This window comes from Sorex fumeus, unplaced genomic scaffold (genome assembly GCF_029834395.1).
Source record: "Sorex fumeus unplaced genomic scaffold, SorFum_2.1 ptg000042l, whole genome shotgun sequence".
Lineage (NCBI taxonomy): Eukaryota > Metazoa > Chordata > Mammalia > Eulipotyphla > Soricidae > Sorex > Sorex fumeus.
In genome coordinates, this window is record NW_026606099.1 from 5,990,665 (window position 1) to 6,004,112 (window position 13,448).

A 13,448-nucleotide genomic window follows, 5' to 3' on the forward strand; every position below is an offset into this window, starting at 1 on the left:
TACACTGTTGCCACAAGCATCCTTCCAAACTACAAGTCTGATCATGTCATTCTCCCTACACAAAAACCGTCCATTTTCCTCATTGTTTATATAACTAAATCCTAAATGTGGCTTACCACTCCGGTAAGCCATCTGACCTAAACTGTACCAGTCCCTTCTCCCTTTTCTCTGCTTACGTCGCCTATCAAAAACTTTCATGTTGTTCTATGTTCAAGTTCACTGCAGAGTTCACAAGTTCATCTCTTCGATTGCCAATGACTCCCAAACTTCTCTTAAGATAAAAATCACCTGGGACGGGCTGGAGCAATAGTACAGTGGGTAAGGCATGGGCCTTGTACGTGCTGACCTGGGTTATAGCTTCAGCACCCCAAATGGTGCCGTGAGCCCATCAGAAGTGATTCCTGAGTGCAGAGTCAGAAGTAAGTCCTAAGCACTTCTAGGTGTGTTCCCAAAATAAAACCAAACAAAAATCACTCGGGATACTTAAAACACAAATTCCTGGGTTCTATCCTAGAGGCATTGGAACAGAGTCAACAGCAGAAGAGTCTGAAAAGCTGTATATAGAGCCCTGGCAGCCAAAAATCTCTAGAACTCAACTGTCGCTGTGCTCACGGCTGCTTGGTCACCCATGAGTGAATCTATTCCTGGACATCTCATACTTCACACCACTAATAAACCAAGCACAACACATTTGATGGGGTTTAAAGTAGAAGGCAACCAATCTTAGGGGGAAATATATATATATGTATATATACATATGTATATGTGTATATATATATGTATATATATATATACACAAGCACACAAGGCTCAACCTTTAACAACATGTTAGTGATCTCTTATAGAAAGGTTTAATGCTCCTGGGTGAAATACAACAATCTTTACACACTCTACTCTAAGAAACCTTTTTTTGGATTATTTTTAGCAAATTTTTCATAACAAACAATACAAAATAAATTATTTCGGTTCTGCTTTGGGGCATGGGTTTGGAATTTGGGATGGAAACATCTGAAATATGGTGGTGGGAAGGTATAATGGTGGTGAAATTGGTGTTTGAATATTAAATGTAATAAAATATTGTGAACCACTTTATAAAAATAAAATTTAGAAAAGAACTAAATCAAGGTAAAGGTGAGAATAAACTTGTAGAGAATTAAAAAAAGCTATATAGGATTTTAAAAAAATTTTTATTTTTTTGTTTTTTGGGCCATACCTGGCAGTACTTAGGACTTACTCCTGGCTCTGTGATCAGGTATCACTCCTGGCAGGACTCAGGGGACAAAATGTGGTGCTGGAAATTGAACCTGGTTGACCACTTGCAAAGCAAATGCCCTACCCACTGTACTATCTCTCTGAACCCATAGGATGGTTATAAAAGACTCAAAATAATTTTTTTGTTTGCTTTTTGGGTCACACCCGGTGATACTCAAGGCTTACTCCCGGCTCTGCACTCAGGAATCACTCCTGGCGCTGCTCAGGGTACCATATGGGATGCTGGGAATCAAACCCAGGTCGGCCACGTGCAAGGCAAATGCCCTACCTGCTGTGCTATCACTCCAGGCCCCCCCCTTTTTTTTTGCTTTTTGGGTCACACCTGGTGATGCTCAGAGGCTACTCCTGTCTCTGCACTCAGGAATTACTCTTGGCGGAGCTTGGGGGACCATGTGGGATGCCAGGAATCGAATCCAGGTCTGCAGCATGCAAGGGAAACACCCTACCCTCTGTACTATCACTCCAGTTCCCAAAACAAATTCTTGACATTTCTCCAATCAAATAGTAGAATCAACTTCTCTTTCCTTTATGTATTATCCAGCTTTACCACTCAATTCTAATAAAGACAATGTAGGGAAAGTCATACTCTCTAACTTCTGAGGCTAGGTCATAAAAGGCAACACAAGACCTTGCCCTTATTCCCTTTCTTCATTGTCTCCTTCTCCTCCTGACTCTGGACACTGGCCCAGAAAACCCAGCCAACCAAACCAAGAAGACGCATGAAGCATCCAGGTGTTGGCATTCCAATCAAAGCCCTGTCTAACTGCCAGCATCAACCAGCTGACTTGTGAAATGACTAATCCTTTAGGTGGCTTTGTCCCAAGTCTGTAGCTACACTGGTTGACACTGAGGGAAAACCTCGTTCTAACTTGGGAAAAGAAAGGAAAAGTAATGTCATTAAGTCACTAAATTTTGGCCCCCGCCCCACACAATGCAGCAATGGATAACCAGAATACTGGTACATCAATTATCAGCAGGTACCCCATGTGATTCTTTTTATTTATTTATTTTGCTTTTTTTGGGTCATACCCAGTGATTCTCAGGGGTTACTCCTGGTTCTGCACTCAGGAATTACTCCTTGCAATGTATAGGGGCACCATATGGGATTGCCAGGGTTTGAACCTGGGTCACCATGTGCAAGGCAAAGACCTACCCACTGTATATCGCTCCACTCCGCTGTACTATCCACCCCATGTGATTCTTAAGGTGAAGGAAGCTGGGGAATTCTTTCTAATATATATATACACTCAAACTAGGATAATTCTATTGGCAGAAGGAAGGAGGGCTGGAGCTTGGCCACACCCGGCAGTGCTCAGAGCTTACTCTGTGCTCTGTACTCAGGGATCACTCCTTGCAATGACCATACAGGGTGCCGAGTATTAAATTCCTAAATGTCATGCATTTTCAAGGCAAGAATTTTACCTGCGGTACTATCTCACCAATCCCAAGGATTAGTTTTTAACAGCTTTTCAGACTTTTTTCCCCGAATGACTTCACTGATTTTTTCGTAATATATGTTGGGGCCACATTAATAGTACAGGGCTAAGATGCTTCTCTTGTATGCTGCCAGCCACAGTTTGATGCTCAGCACTGCCTTGTCCCCTGAGTAACAATCGGGAATGACCTCAACCCTAATCACACAGTCTGGAGTAACCGCTGAACACTGCCAAGGTGTTGACCCAAAACCAACCCAAAGAGGGGGCTGGAGCAATAGCATAGTGGGTAGGGCCACTGCACATGGCTGACCTGGGTTCGAGTCCCAGTATCCCATATGGTTCCCCGAGCACCGACAGGAGTGATTCCTGGGTGTGACCCTTTAAAAAGCAGGAAAAAAAAAAAGAAAACCAACCCAAAGAAGAACACACGCTTGCCATAAAATTACAGCAATATAAAATGCATAATAAAGAGGTAAAAGAGCTGTATAGTCTTACTTCACCTTGATTGACTCTATCTTAATTGATACTCAAAGTCAGCAGTTAGGAAAAGGCGGGCCCAAGAGATGGTGCAGGAGTAAAAGCACCTGCCTTGCATGCAGTGGACCCTGGTTCAGTCTCCCACATATGGTTCCCCTGAGGATGGCCAGGGTCATTCCTGAGCAATAGAGCTAGGAAAAAAAAAACCCTTGAACACAGTTGGATGTGGTTCCAATCCCCCAAATGAATGAACAAAAATGGGGTCGGGGGAAGAGAGAGAAAGAGAGAGAGAGCCCGAGAGGCCAGATGTGGTCCAGACCAGCCTCTTCCTCCCAGAAAGAAACAAATAAAAACCAGGAATGGCAATATTTTTTTACAGCAAGTATTGGTAGATTGTTTGATTTTGTTTGGGGGCCACACCTGGTTATGGGTGTTATTCCTGGCTCTGTACTCAGGAATTATTCCTGGCATAATCGGGGACTATATGGGATGCCAGGAACCAGGCCTGCCACATGCAAGGCAAGTTCCTTAACTGTACAATGACTTTGGCTCCAGTAGATTTGTGATTGATGAAAAGGTGACATTATAGATTGTTGGAAGTCTCCTATTGGTAAAGGTAAAGGTAAAAGGTAAAGGCCCTCCCGTTGATCGTCGATTTGCTCGAGCGGGCCCAGTAACGTCTCCATTGGAGACTTTGTTGTTACTGTGTCTGGCATATCGAATACTCTCGGTAGCTTGCCGGGCTCTCCGAGAGGGTTCCTATTGGTACTTAGATGTATCTTAGATACAATTCCTAGAACTACTTTCTTTACATCTTTACCTTTTTTTCTTCTCTTAAATGTTTCATAGCTTTCTCTTGCCACAATTAAGGGTATGGGAGAGTGGAGTTAGAACAGAGAAGGGGCCACTGTGATGATTGTTGGTCCAACAAAAGTTATTGAAGAGACTTTCCATGCTCCAGCATAAGCTCTTAGCTACTTTGTCATTAACAAGTTGGCCATGTACATGTGATTTTTATCTTAGATTTCAATTCTGTTCTGTTAATTGTGTGTTTTTATTCCAATACCATGCTGTTCATGTACCAATACCATGTTATCATCATGTAGTGTAGCTTGAATTATGGGAGCATGCTTCCTCCACTTTTGTTTTATTCTCATGTTTTTAAAATTCAGAATCTTTTGTCGTTTCCAATAAATTTCATGATGGTAAAAAAAAGTTTCATAGCTTCCTATTAATTAACATGCTGTATTAGAAATGTATGCTCACCACCTTTCCAAAGCTCCTTTCCATTATGGTTTCTTTGAAGTGAATGTGTTAGCCACCCCTGCTATATTCTTTCCACATAATCACGATCACGACCATCCTGTTGTTTGTCGATTGCCTTGAGCAGGCCCCAGTAATGTCTCCTTCGTCCTACCCCTGAGATTTTTTTAAAAGGTGCCATATTCAAGGCTCTTTCAGGGTTAGGAGAATGAGACCCATCATTGGTACTGGTATTTGGCATAATGGGTATGCCACGGGGAGTTTGCCAGATTCTGCCGTGTGGGCAGGTTACATTCGGTAGCCTGCCAGTTTGTCCAAAGTAGGAATGAGATAATAAGATGTCACAATAAGATGTCGTGCGGCCGCAAATGCGGCCGTGCACTTCCAGGAGCTGGGTTTTATAGTCTTTGAGTCTTGGCTGTTGATGGGATTACATGGCACCAGGGGGCCAGTTGGTAGGTGTGACCCCTGCCTACTGGAAGTTGGAGGATCTGGGTGGAAAATGCTCAGCCTTGATCCAAGCAGGCGTGGAGAGCTTAGCCCCGGGACCCGCATGCCTATGTTCCTCGGCTGGTACCTTCATGTGTGTGGACAGTGGTATCAGCAAGGTGGTGGCTGGTTCTGGAGGTCTTCGGCTGCCAGAGCCCTGGTCGGGGCGGGGAGGGAAACTCAACCCGCTCCCCTCCAAGGGGCCCTGGCAAGGACAGCCAGGCGCGGGGGCAGGAGACTCTGCTGTTCTCTTCCAGGAGCTGGGTTTTATAGTCTCTGAGTCTTGGCCGTTGAAGGGATTACACGGCACCAACGGGCCAGTTGGTGGGTGTGACCCCTGCCTATTGGAATTTGGAGGATCTGGGTGAAGGATGCTCAGCCCTGATCCGAGCATATTTTATTATATTCCGAAAATATTATTATATTCCACATTTATTATATATCCGAATATATTGTTATATTCCACATAATAATTCTTCAAAATTTTCTTTTTCTTGAAGGTGCAAGGTTGAGAAATATCCAGCAGTGCAGTATTTAGGGAGCATATGTGGTGCAAAGGATTCAAACCAGGTTCACAGCTAACACAGCCACATTCAAGGCAAAAGCACTACCTCCTGACTTCCACACCATCTCTCTGGTCCACCTTCAACATTTTCTGAGTGTTCAAATAACCATGTTATAAAATAGGGCTATAAAATAAACAGGAAAGGGGCATACACACCAAAGAGCAGACCGGAGCAAGCTTCAATAAACCTTATCTTAAAGGTTTTAAGAAAATATATTTGAATAGTGTATGTGTGTGTCAAGTACATATGCATTTAGATGGTAAATATTTTAGAGGGTCATACATATAGTTTCTACAGCAACTTTGCAACTAAGCTATTAAAGCATGAAAGTACTGATAGACAATATAAAAGTAAATTTGGTTGTGTTGTTGCCAGAGCGATAGCACAGCAGGTAGGGCGTTTGCCTTGCAAGCACAGCAGGTAGGGCGTTTGCCTTGCACGGGGGTTCAGTTGCCAGCATCCCATATGGTCCCGGAGCACCACAAGGAGTAATTCCTGAGTGCAGAGCCAAGAGTTACCTCTGTGCATCACTGGGTGTGACCCAAAAAAGCAAAAAAAAAAAAATTTTTTTTTCTAGTTGTGTTCCAATCAGCCTTCATTTACAAACAGACAGCCAGTGGGCTGTTCAACAGAACATTGTGCAGTGGTGAATGCTTCTGCAAAGGCTAACAGGGTTGCCACCAGCTACATGGAGCTATTAAACACTTGAACTGTGGCTGGTGCAATTTAAAATGTTATTTACTTTTATGCAGTCTATATTTAAATAGTAACTCAGGTGGTGACTATCATATCAGACAACGCAGGTGTAGTTTCTTCGACTAAATTAAACCTTGCCTGAAAAACTCACCCAGTTGAGTGCTTTTCTAAAGAGCTTTTTATCTTTTGGGGGACACACTTGACTGAGTTCAGGACATACTCCTGGTTCTGTGCTCAGGAATCACTCCTAACAGGGCACAAGGGACCATATGCAGAACATATCAAACCTGAATCAGCCATATACAAGGCAAATGCCTTTCCCCTATTTCTCTGGCCTCAAGTGTCCTAGATGATTTTTTTTCTGATACCTTTTCCTTACTGTGGACTTGCTGACGTTTTATTTAATAACTCTGTACTTTATAATTGGCTGGAGCGATAGCACAGCGGTAGGGCGTTTGCCTTGCGCGCAGCCAGCCCAGACGAGCCGGGTTCTATTCCTCCGCCCCTCTCGGAGAGCCTGGCAAGCTACCAAGAGTATTTTGCCCGCACGGCAAAGCCTGGAAAACTACCCATGACATATTGGATATGCCAAACACAGTAACAACAAGTCTCAAAATGGAGACGTTACTGGGCCTGCTTACGCAAATCGATGAACAATGGGAGGACAGTGTTGACAGTGTACTTTATAATTATCTTTCATGATTTTAACTTTTTATTTCCTCAGCTGAACAAAATTTCAATGACAGAGAATATATCTTCTGATTACATACCCTAAATTCTACCATTTGTATATCCTCCTTCTCACAGTGTCTTATATGGTGTTTATAATTCAGAAGTTGCTCAATAAAGCCATTTTACACCACACATAGCTTTAACTCCTTTGCTGACATGGTAACGGTGGTTCAAGGGAGATGGTATTTTTGTTTTCTTTTGACTAGGAATAGTACTTACTTGGAGAAGATTTCTACAATAGCTGATGACTTATTTTTGTTGACAAGAGAAAGTTCCTTGGCTGTTACTCTCAAGGATACTGAAGTCCATTGCTGTCTATTAAATGGAGAGGGTTCCATCTTGTGCACGGATAACTGAAATACATATGCAACAAAAAAAATCAAAATATTAGACACCGAGGGAATTTTCCAGCATTCAGTGTTGTACAAAACAAAGCAGTGTGACCTATACTAGCAATCCACACTACTGGTTTTCTCAAATATAATAATGGGACTGTGATGTGACTCGGACTGGAGCGATAGCACAGCGGTAGGGAGTTTGCCTTGCGTGCTGCCAGCCCGGCCGAGCCGGGTTTGATTCCTCAGCCCCTCTCGAAGAGCCCGGCAAGCTACCGAGAGTATCTCACCTGCACAGCAAAGCCATGACGTATTCAATAAGCCAAACACAGTAACAACAAGTCTCACGATGGAGACGTTACTGGGCCCGCTCGAGCAAATAGATGAACAATGGGAGGACCGTGACCGTGACTGTGAAGTGACTCAGTGTTAAGAGTGCATGCTTGGAGGCCCGGAAAGATGCTACATCAGGTAAAACACTTACCTTGCATGTGGCTGATTAAAATTTGATCCCTGGCATTGAATATGGTCTCTTGAGAACCATCAGGAGTGATCCTTGAGCACAGAGCTAGTGGTAAGCCCTAAGCACAGCTGGGTTTGACTCAAAGACAAACAACGAAACAAAGAGCATGACTGGACTGGAGAGACAGTACAGAAGTTAAGGTGCTTGCCCTGCATGCTTTGCATATGTGAGTTCCTGATACCAAAAAAAAAAAAGGGTCTAAACAACAATAAGAATCATCCCTGAAAAACTTAGTTCTGCTGTTTCTTTGGGTTATATTTTCATGAAAAATGAGAAGGTTAGAGTAGATGATGTTTAAGGTTCCTTCCAGTTGCATCATTTTATGACTGACCCGACTGTGCGAACATCGATTGTCCTTTCCCTGAACTTCAGACTGTTCCAAAGTCACATTTGGAGTGAAATGCTCCATTCTTCTGAGTTGCTTCCCAGGGGAAGTACAGTTAGCATATCAGTAGAGTCAAGTCCAAATTAGGCTCTACCTACATCCAAGTTTCTTTTGGCTGCCCTCTCTCTTGAAGCTCTACAGCACTGATAGCTTCCACTTGGTATAAGGGAGCAAGTTGGGGACATGGCACAGCATAGTAGGCATAGCAGGCAAGGACTTTAAGGGAGACAGAGCAAATTTGTTTTCTTTTTGGAGTCATATCTATATTCGTCATATCTGGTTTGGAGTCATATCCAGTGATGCTCAACAATTACTACTGGCTCTGTGCTCAGGAATCACTCTTGGTAGTGCTTGGGAGACCATATGTGGTTCTGTAGCCCCAGATAAATTTCAGATGAAATAACATGGTTACCTTGAACAAACTGTATATTATCTTTTCAAATTCTGTTTGTTCATCTGAAAAATGAAAATACCTGTAGAAGTTCTTTGATATAAATTTAAGGAGATAATACATTAAAATTACTAAGTATGGCATAATTGAATTGTATTGTAAGACTATATTAGTAATTGGCTTTTGTTATAAATCCTTAATTTAGGTTTTGATTTTTGGGCTACATCCAGTGGTTCTCAGAGTTTACTCCTGGTTCTGAGCTCAGGGGACCATATGAGGTGTCTGGGATCGAACTCAGGTCAGCCATGTGCAAGGCAAACCCCCACCGCTGTACTATAGCTCTGGCCCTAAATCCTTATTTTAAAGCCTTCTAACAATTGGGGTAAATATATGTTAAGCCCCAGGGAATAAAACCTGTATACTTAAAATCTTTTCTAAAATCTCAAGTTAGAAAAAATACAACAACATATGTAAAGCTATACTCTCTCTCTCACTTAGTCCCTATCCATTAACCTGATTGTCCAGATTTTGCCCCAGTAATTACCAAAGGAGTTCCAACCTTTGTCCAGGAGAGATTAGAAATAAGTCAATAATTTCCTTATTTGTACAGGAAAAAGTACAGATGAAGTCAGATGAAGTACTGCTTTAACTCCCTTGACAACCACAGACCATAACTGGCTTTCTGGTAGAATGTATGGTCCGTCAATCAGTAAGGTCCTAACAGTTGACACAATAGAACACAGAATGCTTACCCAAGCAACCTAGATGGCTGTTTCATACTAAAAGTACCATGATACAAAGCAAATGAGAAGAACTTCCAAAGACCATACTACTTCCTCCCAAACAGTACTTGTTCTTCCAACAGTTTTGATCGACTGAAAACAATACTGATTTTGTTGCTTTTGTGTTTCCCGTGTTTGAAAGCAACATAATGCCCTCAAATGATCTTTTTTATTTATTTTATTTTTATAAATTAGTTCACAATGGGCTGGAGAAATAGCACAATGGGTAGGGCGTTTGCCTTGCACGCGGCTGACTTGGCCTGCCTGAGTTCGATTCCTCTGCCCCTCTCAGAGAGCCCAGCAAGGTACTGAGAGTATCTCGCCCTCACAGCAAATCCTGGCAAGCTACCTGTGACGTATTCGATATAGCAAACACAGTAACAACAAGTCTCACAATGGAAACATTAATGGACCTGCTCAAGCAAATTGATGAACAATGGGAGGACAGTGCTACAGTTCACAATATTTTATTACATTTAGTATTTAAACATCAATCTTACCACCATTACACTTTCCCTATACCATATTCTAAATGTTTCCATCCTGAACCCCAAATCCTGTCCCAAAGCAGAACCAAAATAATTTATTTTGTACTGTTTATTATGAATAAACCATTGAAAGTGTTCCAAAAAGTTTCCTTCGAGGTTGAGCCGTGTGCGTGTGTGTGTGTGTGTATCTGTAAAAATATATTATTCTCTAAGATTGGTTGTCTTCTACTTTAAACCCGATCAAATATCAAATGTGGTGCACTACTCTTGGAATATGAGTGGTGGCCCTCATATAATCTTATACAGAATTAGCCTCATCACTTAAAGCTGTGTGCCTTCTTCAAAACCTAGAGATATCTCATGTACTTCACAGCATCCTTTTTGTTTTGTTTTGCTTGGGGTGGGTATACTTGGAGGTGCTTACAAAGCAAGTGGCTTTGTACCCCTGTACTATCTATCCAGTCCCACAGTATCCTTATAACATCTCTAACACTGAGTGAGTTAGCAGTGCATGTCAGGCTTTTATGTCTTTATCCTGGAAAAAACCACCTTAATTCTAAAAAATGTTCTCCCAAATAAACCTGAATATATCAAATAATATATGTTTTCTTGCTTTCCACTTGGCAATTGACAGAGAGGCTTTTGTTTTGTTTGCCACACCCAGTGGTGCACAGGGGCCATTCAGAGGTCCTCTGGGCTGTCTCCCAGCCCCTGTCACTACTTGTTTATCATTTATTTATTTTTTTGGTGTTTTGCCATACCCAGCATGCTCCACAGTTACTCCTGGCTCTGCACTCAAGAGCTACTCCTGGCTCTGCACTCAGGAATTACTCCTGGCGGTGCTCAGGGGACCACATGGGATGCTGGGGATTGAACCCAGGTCGGCCGTGTGCAAGGTAAATGCTCTACCTTCTGTACTATTGCTCTGCCCCAGCCCCCACCACCCGCGTTAGTAATTGTTTAACAAGAAAGACATATAATGAATAAACAGTTCAGTTTAATTGTGTTTAAAAAAATGATCTTTTAAGCCATGTTCAGAAAGTACTGACAAATGTTACTATAGTATTTTGTACAATTATGCTTCCAATGTAGATGAGCCCCATGCCAGGCTGTCTTCACCAAGGAAACTCAGGGGGGAGGAGCAGCTTGAGTTTCCCTCAGTGCCCTAGTAGATCCCCGGCAGCCAAAAATCTCCAGAACCCAACCACTGACATGCTCACAGCCACTCTCCACAGACGTGGATGAGCCTCACCTATGAGGGAAACTGCAAGGAAAAACCCAGGTATGTGGGACCCATGACTGAAATCTCCAAGCTCTCTCAGCAAGACTGGGTCTCCTCCCCCCATCTCCCATTTACCAGTAGCTTGGCAGCCACACCCACAAACTGCCCATGGCACCATATAATCTCATCATCGGCCATGATCCAGAGATGAGAAATAAAGCTCCCTTCTGGGAGAGCAGCATAGGCCTCACCCATGGGTGAATCTGCTGTATAATCGTGTTCTAAATTTTAGATTTCCTGGAGCATGCGGCCGCATTTGCAGTCGCACAACCTCTCATAGTCTACATCACTGATGTACCAAGAGTAGAACACAACATTTGATTGGTTTTAGCAAACATGTTAGTAATCTCTTATACAAGGGCTTAATGGCTTCAGGATGAAATACAACAATCTTCACACATTTTCCTCTAAAGACTATTGGAACGTGTTTAGCGGATTATTCATAACAAGTACAAAATTATTGGGGAGCATGGTTTGGGATTTGGGGTGGAAACATTTGAAATATGATGGTGGGAAGGTGCAATGGTGGTGGTATTGGTGTTTGAATATTAAATGTAATGAATTATTGTGAACAACTTTATAAAAAATAAAATAAAATCTAGAATAAAAAAATAATCATGACCATAGGCTAATTCTTTCCAAGAAATACAGTCAAAACCCCTTACCATGTTTTCAAGACTCTTTTCCAATATGGACCCATTTGTCTTTTCCTATCTTCTTCAACATTTTTTTTTTCAGCAAAGTTCTAACTGCATTGAAATATCCTATGCTAAGATACTCTACTCCCTAGAGGTGATGTTCTCTCTACCTAAGATAGACTTTCCTCATCTTGATCTAATTTGTTGAATGCTGCTCCTTCGACTAAGCCCCAACTCATTCTTCCCTTCTCATCCATCAAGTCCAAAATTCAGGTGCTGTACTCCTGGAACAAGTATCAACTCTAACCACATTCTGCTTTGTGCTGTGGTTATTCGCATACACATTAACAAGCACAGGAGATTATGTACAGCGTCTGGGCAGTGCCTTCTCCCAATACCCTGGAGTAAAGTATCAGTAACCTAAATCAGAAATCAAGTAGAGTCGACTTTTTTCTGCTTTTCATAGGGTGCTAATCACATTGGCAGACATAGCAATGTTTCCATGAAGAGCTGAGTGTTCAGGGCATAAGCAGTTTAAATAATCAGTTTAAAATATGATTAGCTATATGCTAGAAGAGATATACAATTTCCTTTGACATTCTGACTGAAAGTAATCTGAACCCTGGAATTAGGCTTGGAAATTAAATTCCTTTTTATCACACTCAGTTCCTCAATTAGTACTGATTTTTTTTTTCTTTTCGGGTCACACCTGGAGATGCACAGGGGTTACTCCTGGTTCATGCCCTCAAGAATTACTCCTGGCGGTGCTCAAGGGACCATGTGGGATGCTGGGAATTGAACCTGGGTCAGCCACGTGCAAGGCAAATGCCCTACCCGCTGTGCTATCGTTCCAGTCCCAGTACTGATCCTTTTTATATGAGTAAAATTAAGAACACTTCTTTTCTTGATTTGTTTTTGCAATACCAGGGATCAAACCTAGGGCCTTACAGTAGCAAGTCAAGTACTTTACCATTCAATTATATCCCCAGTTCCATCTTGTGTATTTTATTTGGGGGGAGTTTTGTTTTGTTTGGGGACCGTATCTGGTTGTGTTCAGGAGATCAAGTAGCGCTAAGGATTGAACCTGGGACTCCTACATGCTATGCATGTGCTCAGTTCGTTATATCTCTGGCCTTTATTTTCAGGAGCCAGAAAGGCCATTCGTGGGAAGCAACTCGGGATCTCGTTGGGACGGGGAGGAAAGGGCCGGCTCCACCCCCATCCTGTGAGGCCCCACGTGCCTCGTCACTGTGGACCCAAACCTGATTGTCCAGTGGCCTCTGGAGGATGGTGGTCACTGGGTCGCCAGGGGGAACAGACCAAAGCATGAAACCTATTCCCACCTGGGGTGGCCCAGTGCCTGTAACCTACTGCAGGGACTGGATGCAATTTTTCCAAAAGCCTTTGGGTTTCAAGATTTGTCTCGGAGTCTCTGGGATCATGGCCGTTAAGCAGTTCAATCAGGAACCAGAGAGGCCATGCCTCCAATTATATAGCTGAGCCGGAGGTGGTTTGTGGGAGTGTCTCCCACATACCTAACTTTTGGTCGTTTGCTTTCTTGGTAAACTTTGCCCCAAGTTTTTGGGGTCTGGCCAAAGGCACAGCAGCAATTTTGGGGTATCTGGAAGTCTGAAGGCACCATGAGGCTGCTGATGTACTCGCCTCACAGGTACAGATTGACCTGCTGGTGGCA

The 13,448-nt window shown here is 42.7% G+C and overlaps 1 protein-coding gene across 2 annotated transcripts in view; it reads right to left on the reverse strand.

The window, feature by feature from the left end:
• The window catches only part of LIMA1 (LIM domain and actin binding 1), a 117,070-nt gene that overhangs the window by 69,027 nt on the left and 34,595 nt on the right, over window positions 1–13,448 (reverse strand). For both annotated transcript variants that reach the window (XM_056119930.1, XM_056119929.1), the window contains exon 2: window positions 7,151–7,284. In XM_056119930.1, coding sequence (XP_055975905.1) covers window positions 7,151–7,269 — 119 coding nt within the window. In that variant the 5' untranslated portion in view covers window positions 7,270–7,284. The remainder of the gene's footprint in view (window positions 1–7,150; window positions 7,285–13,448) is intronic.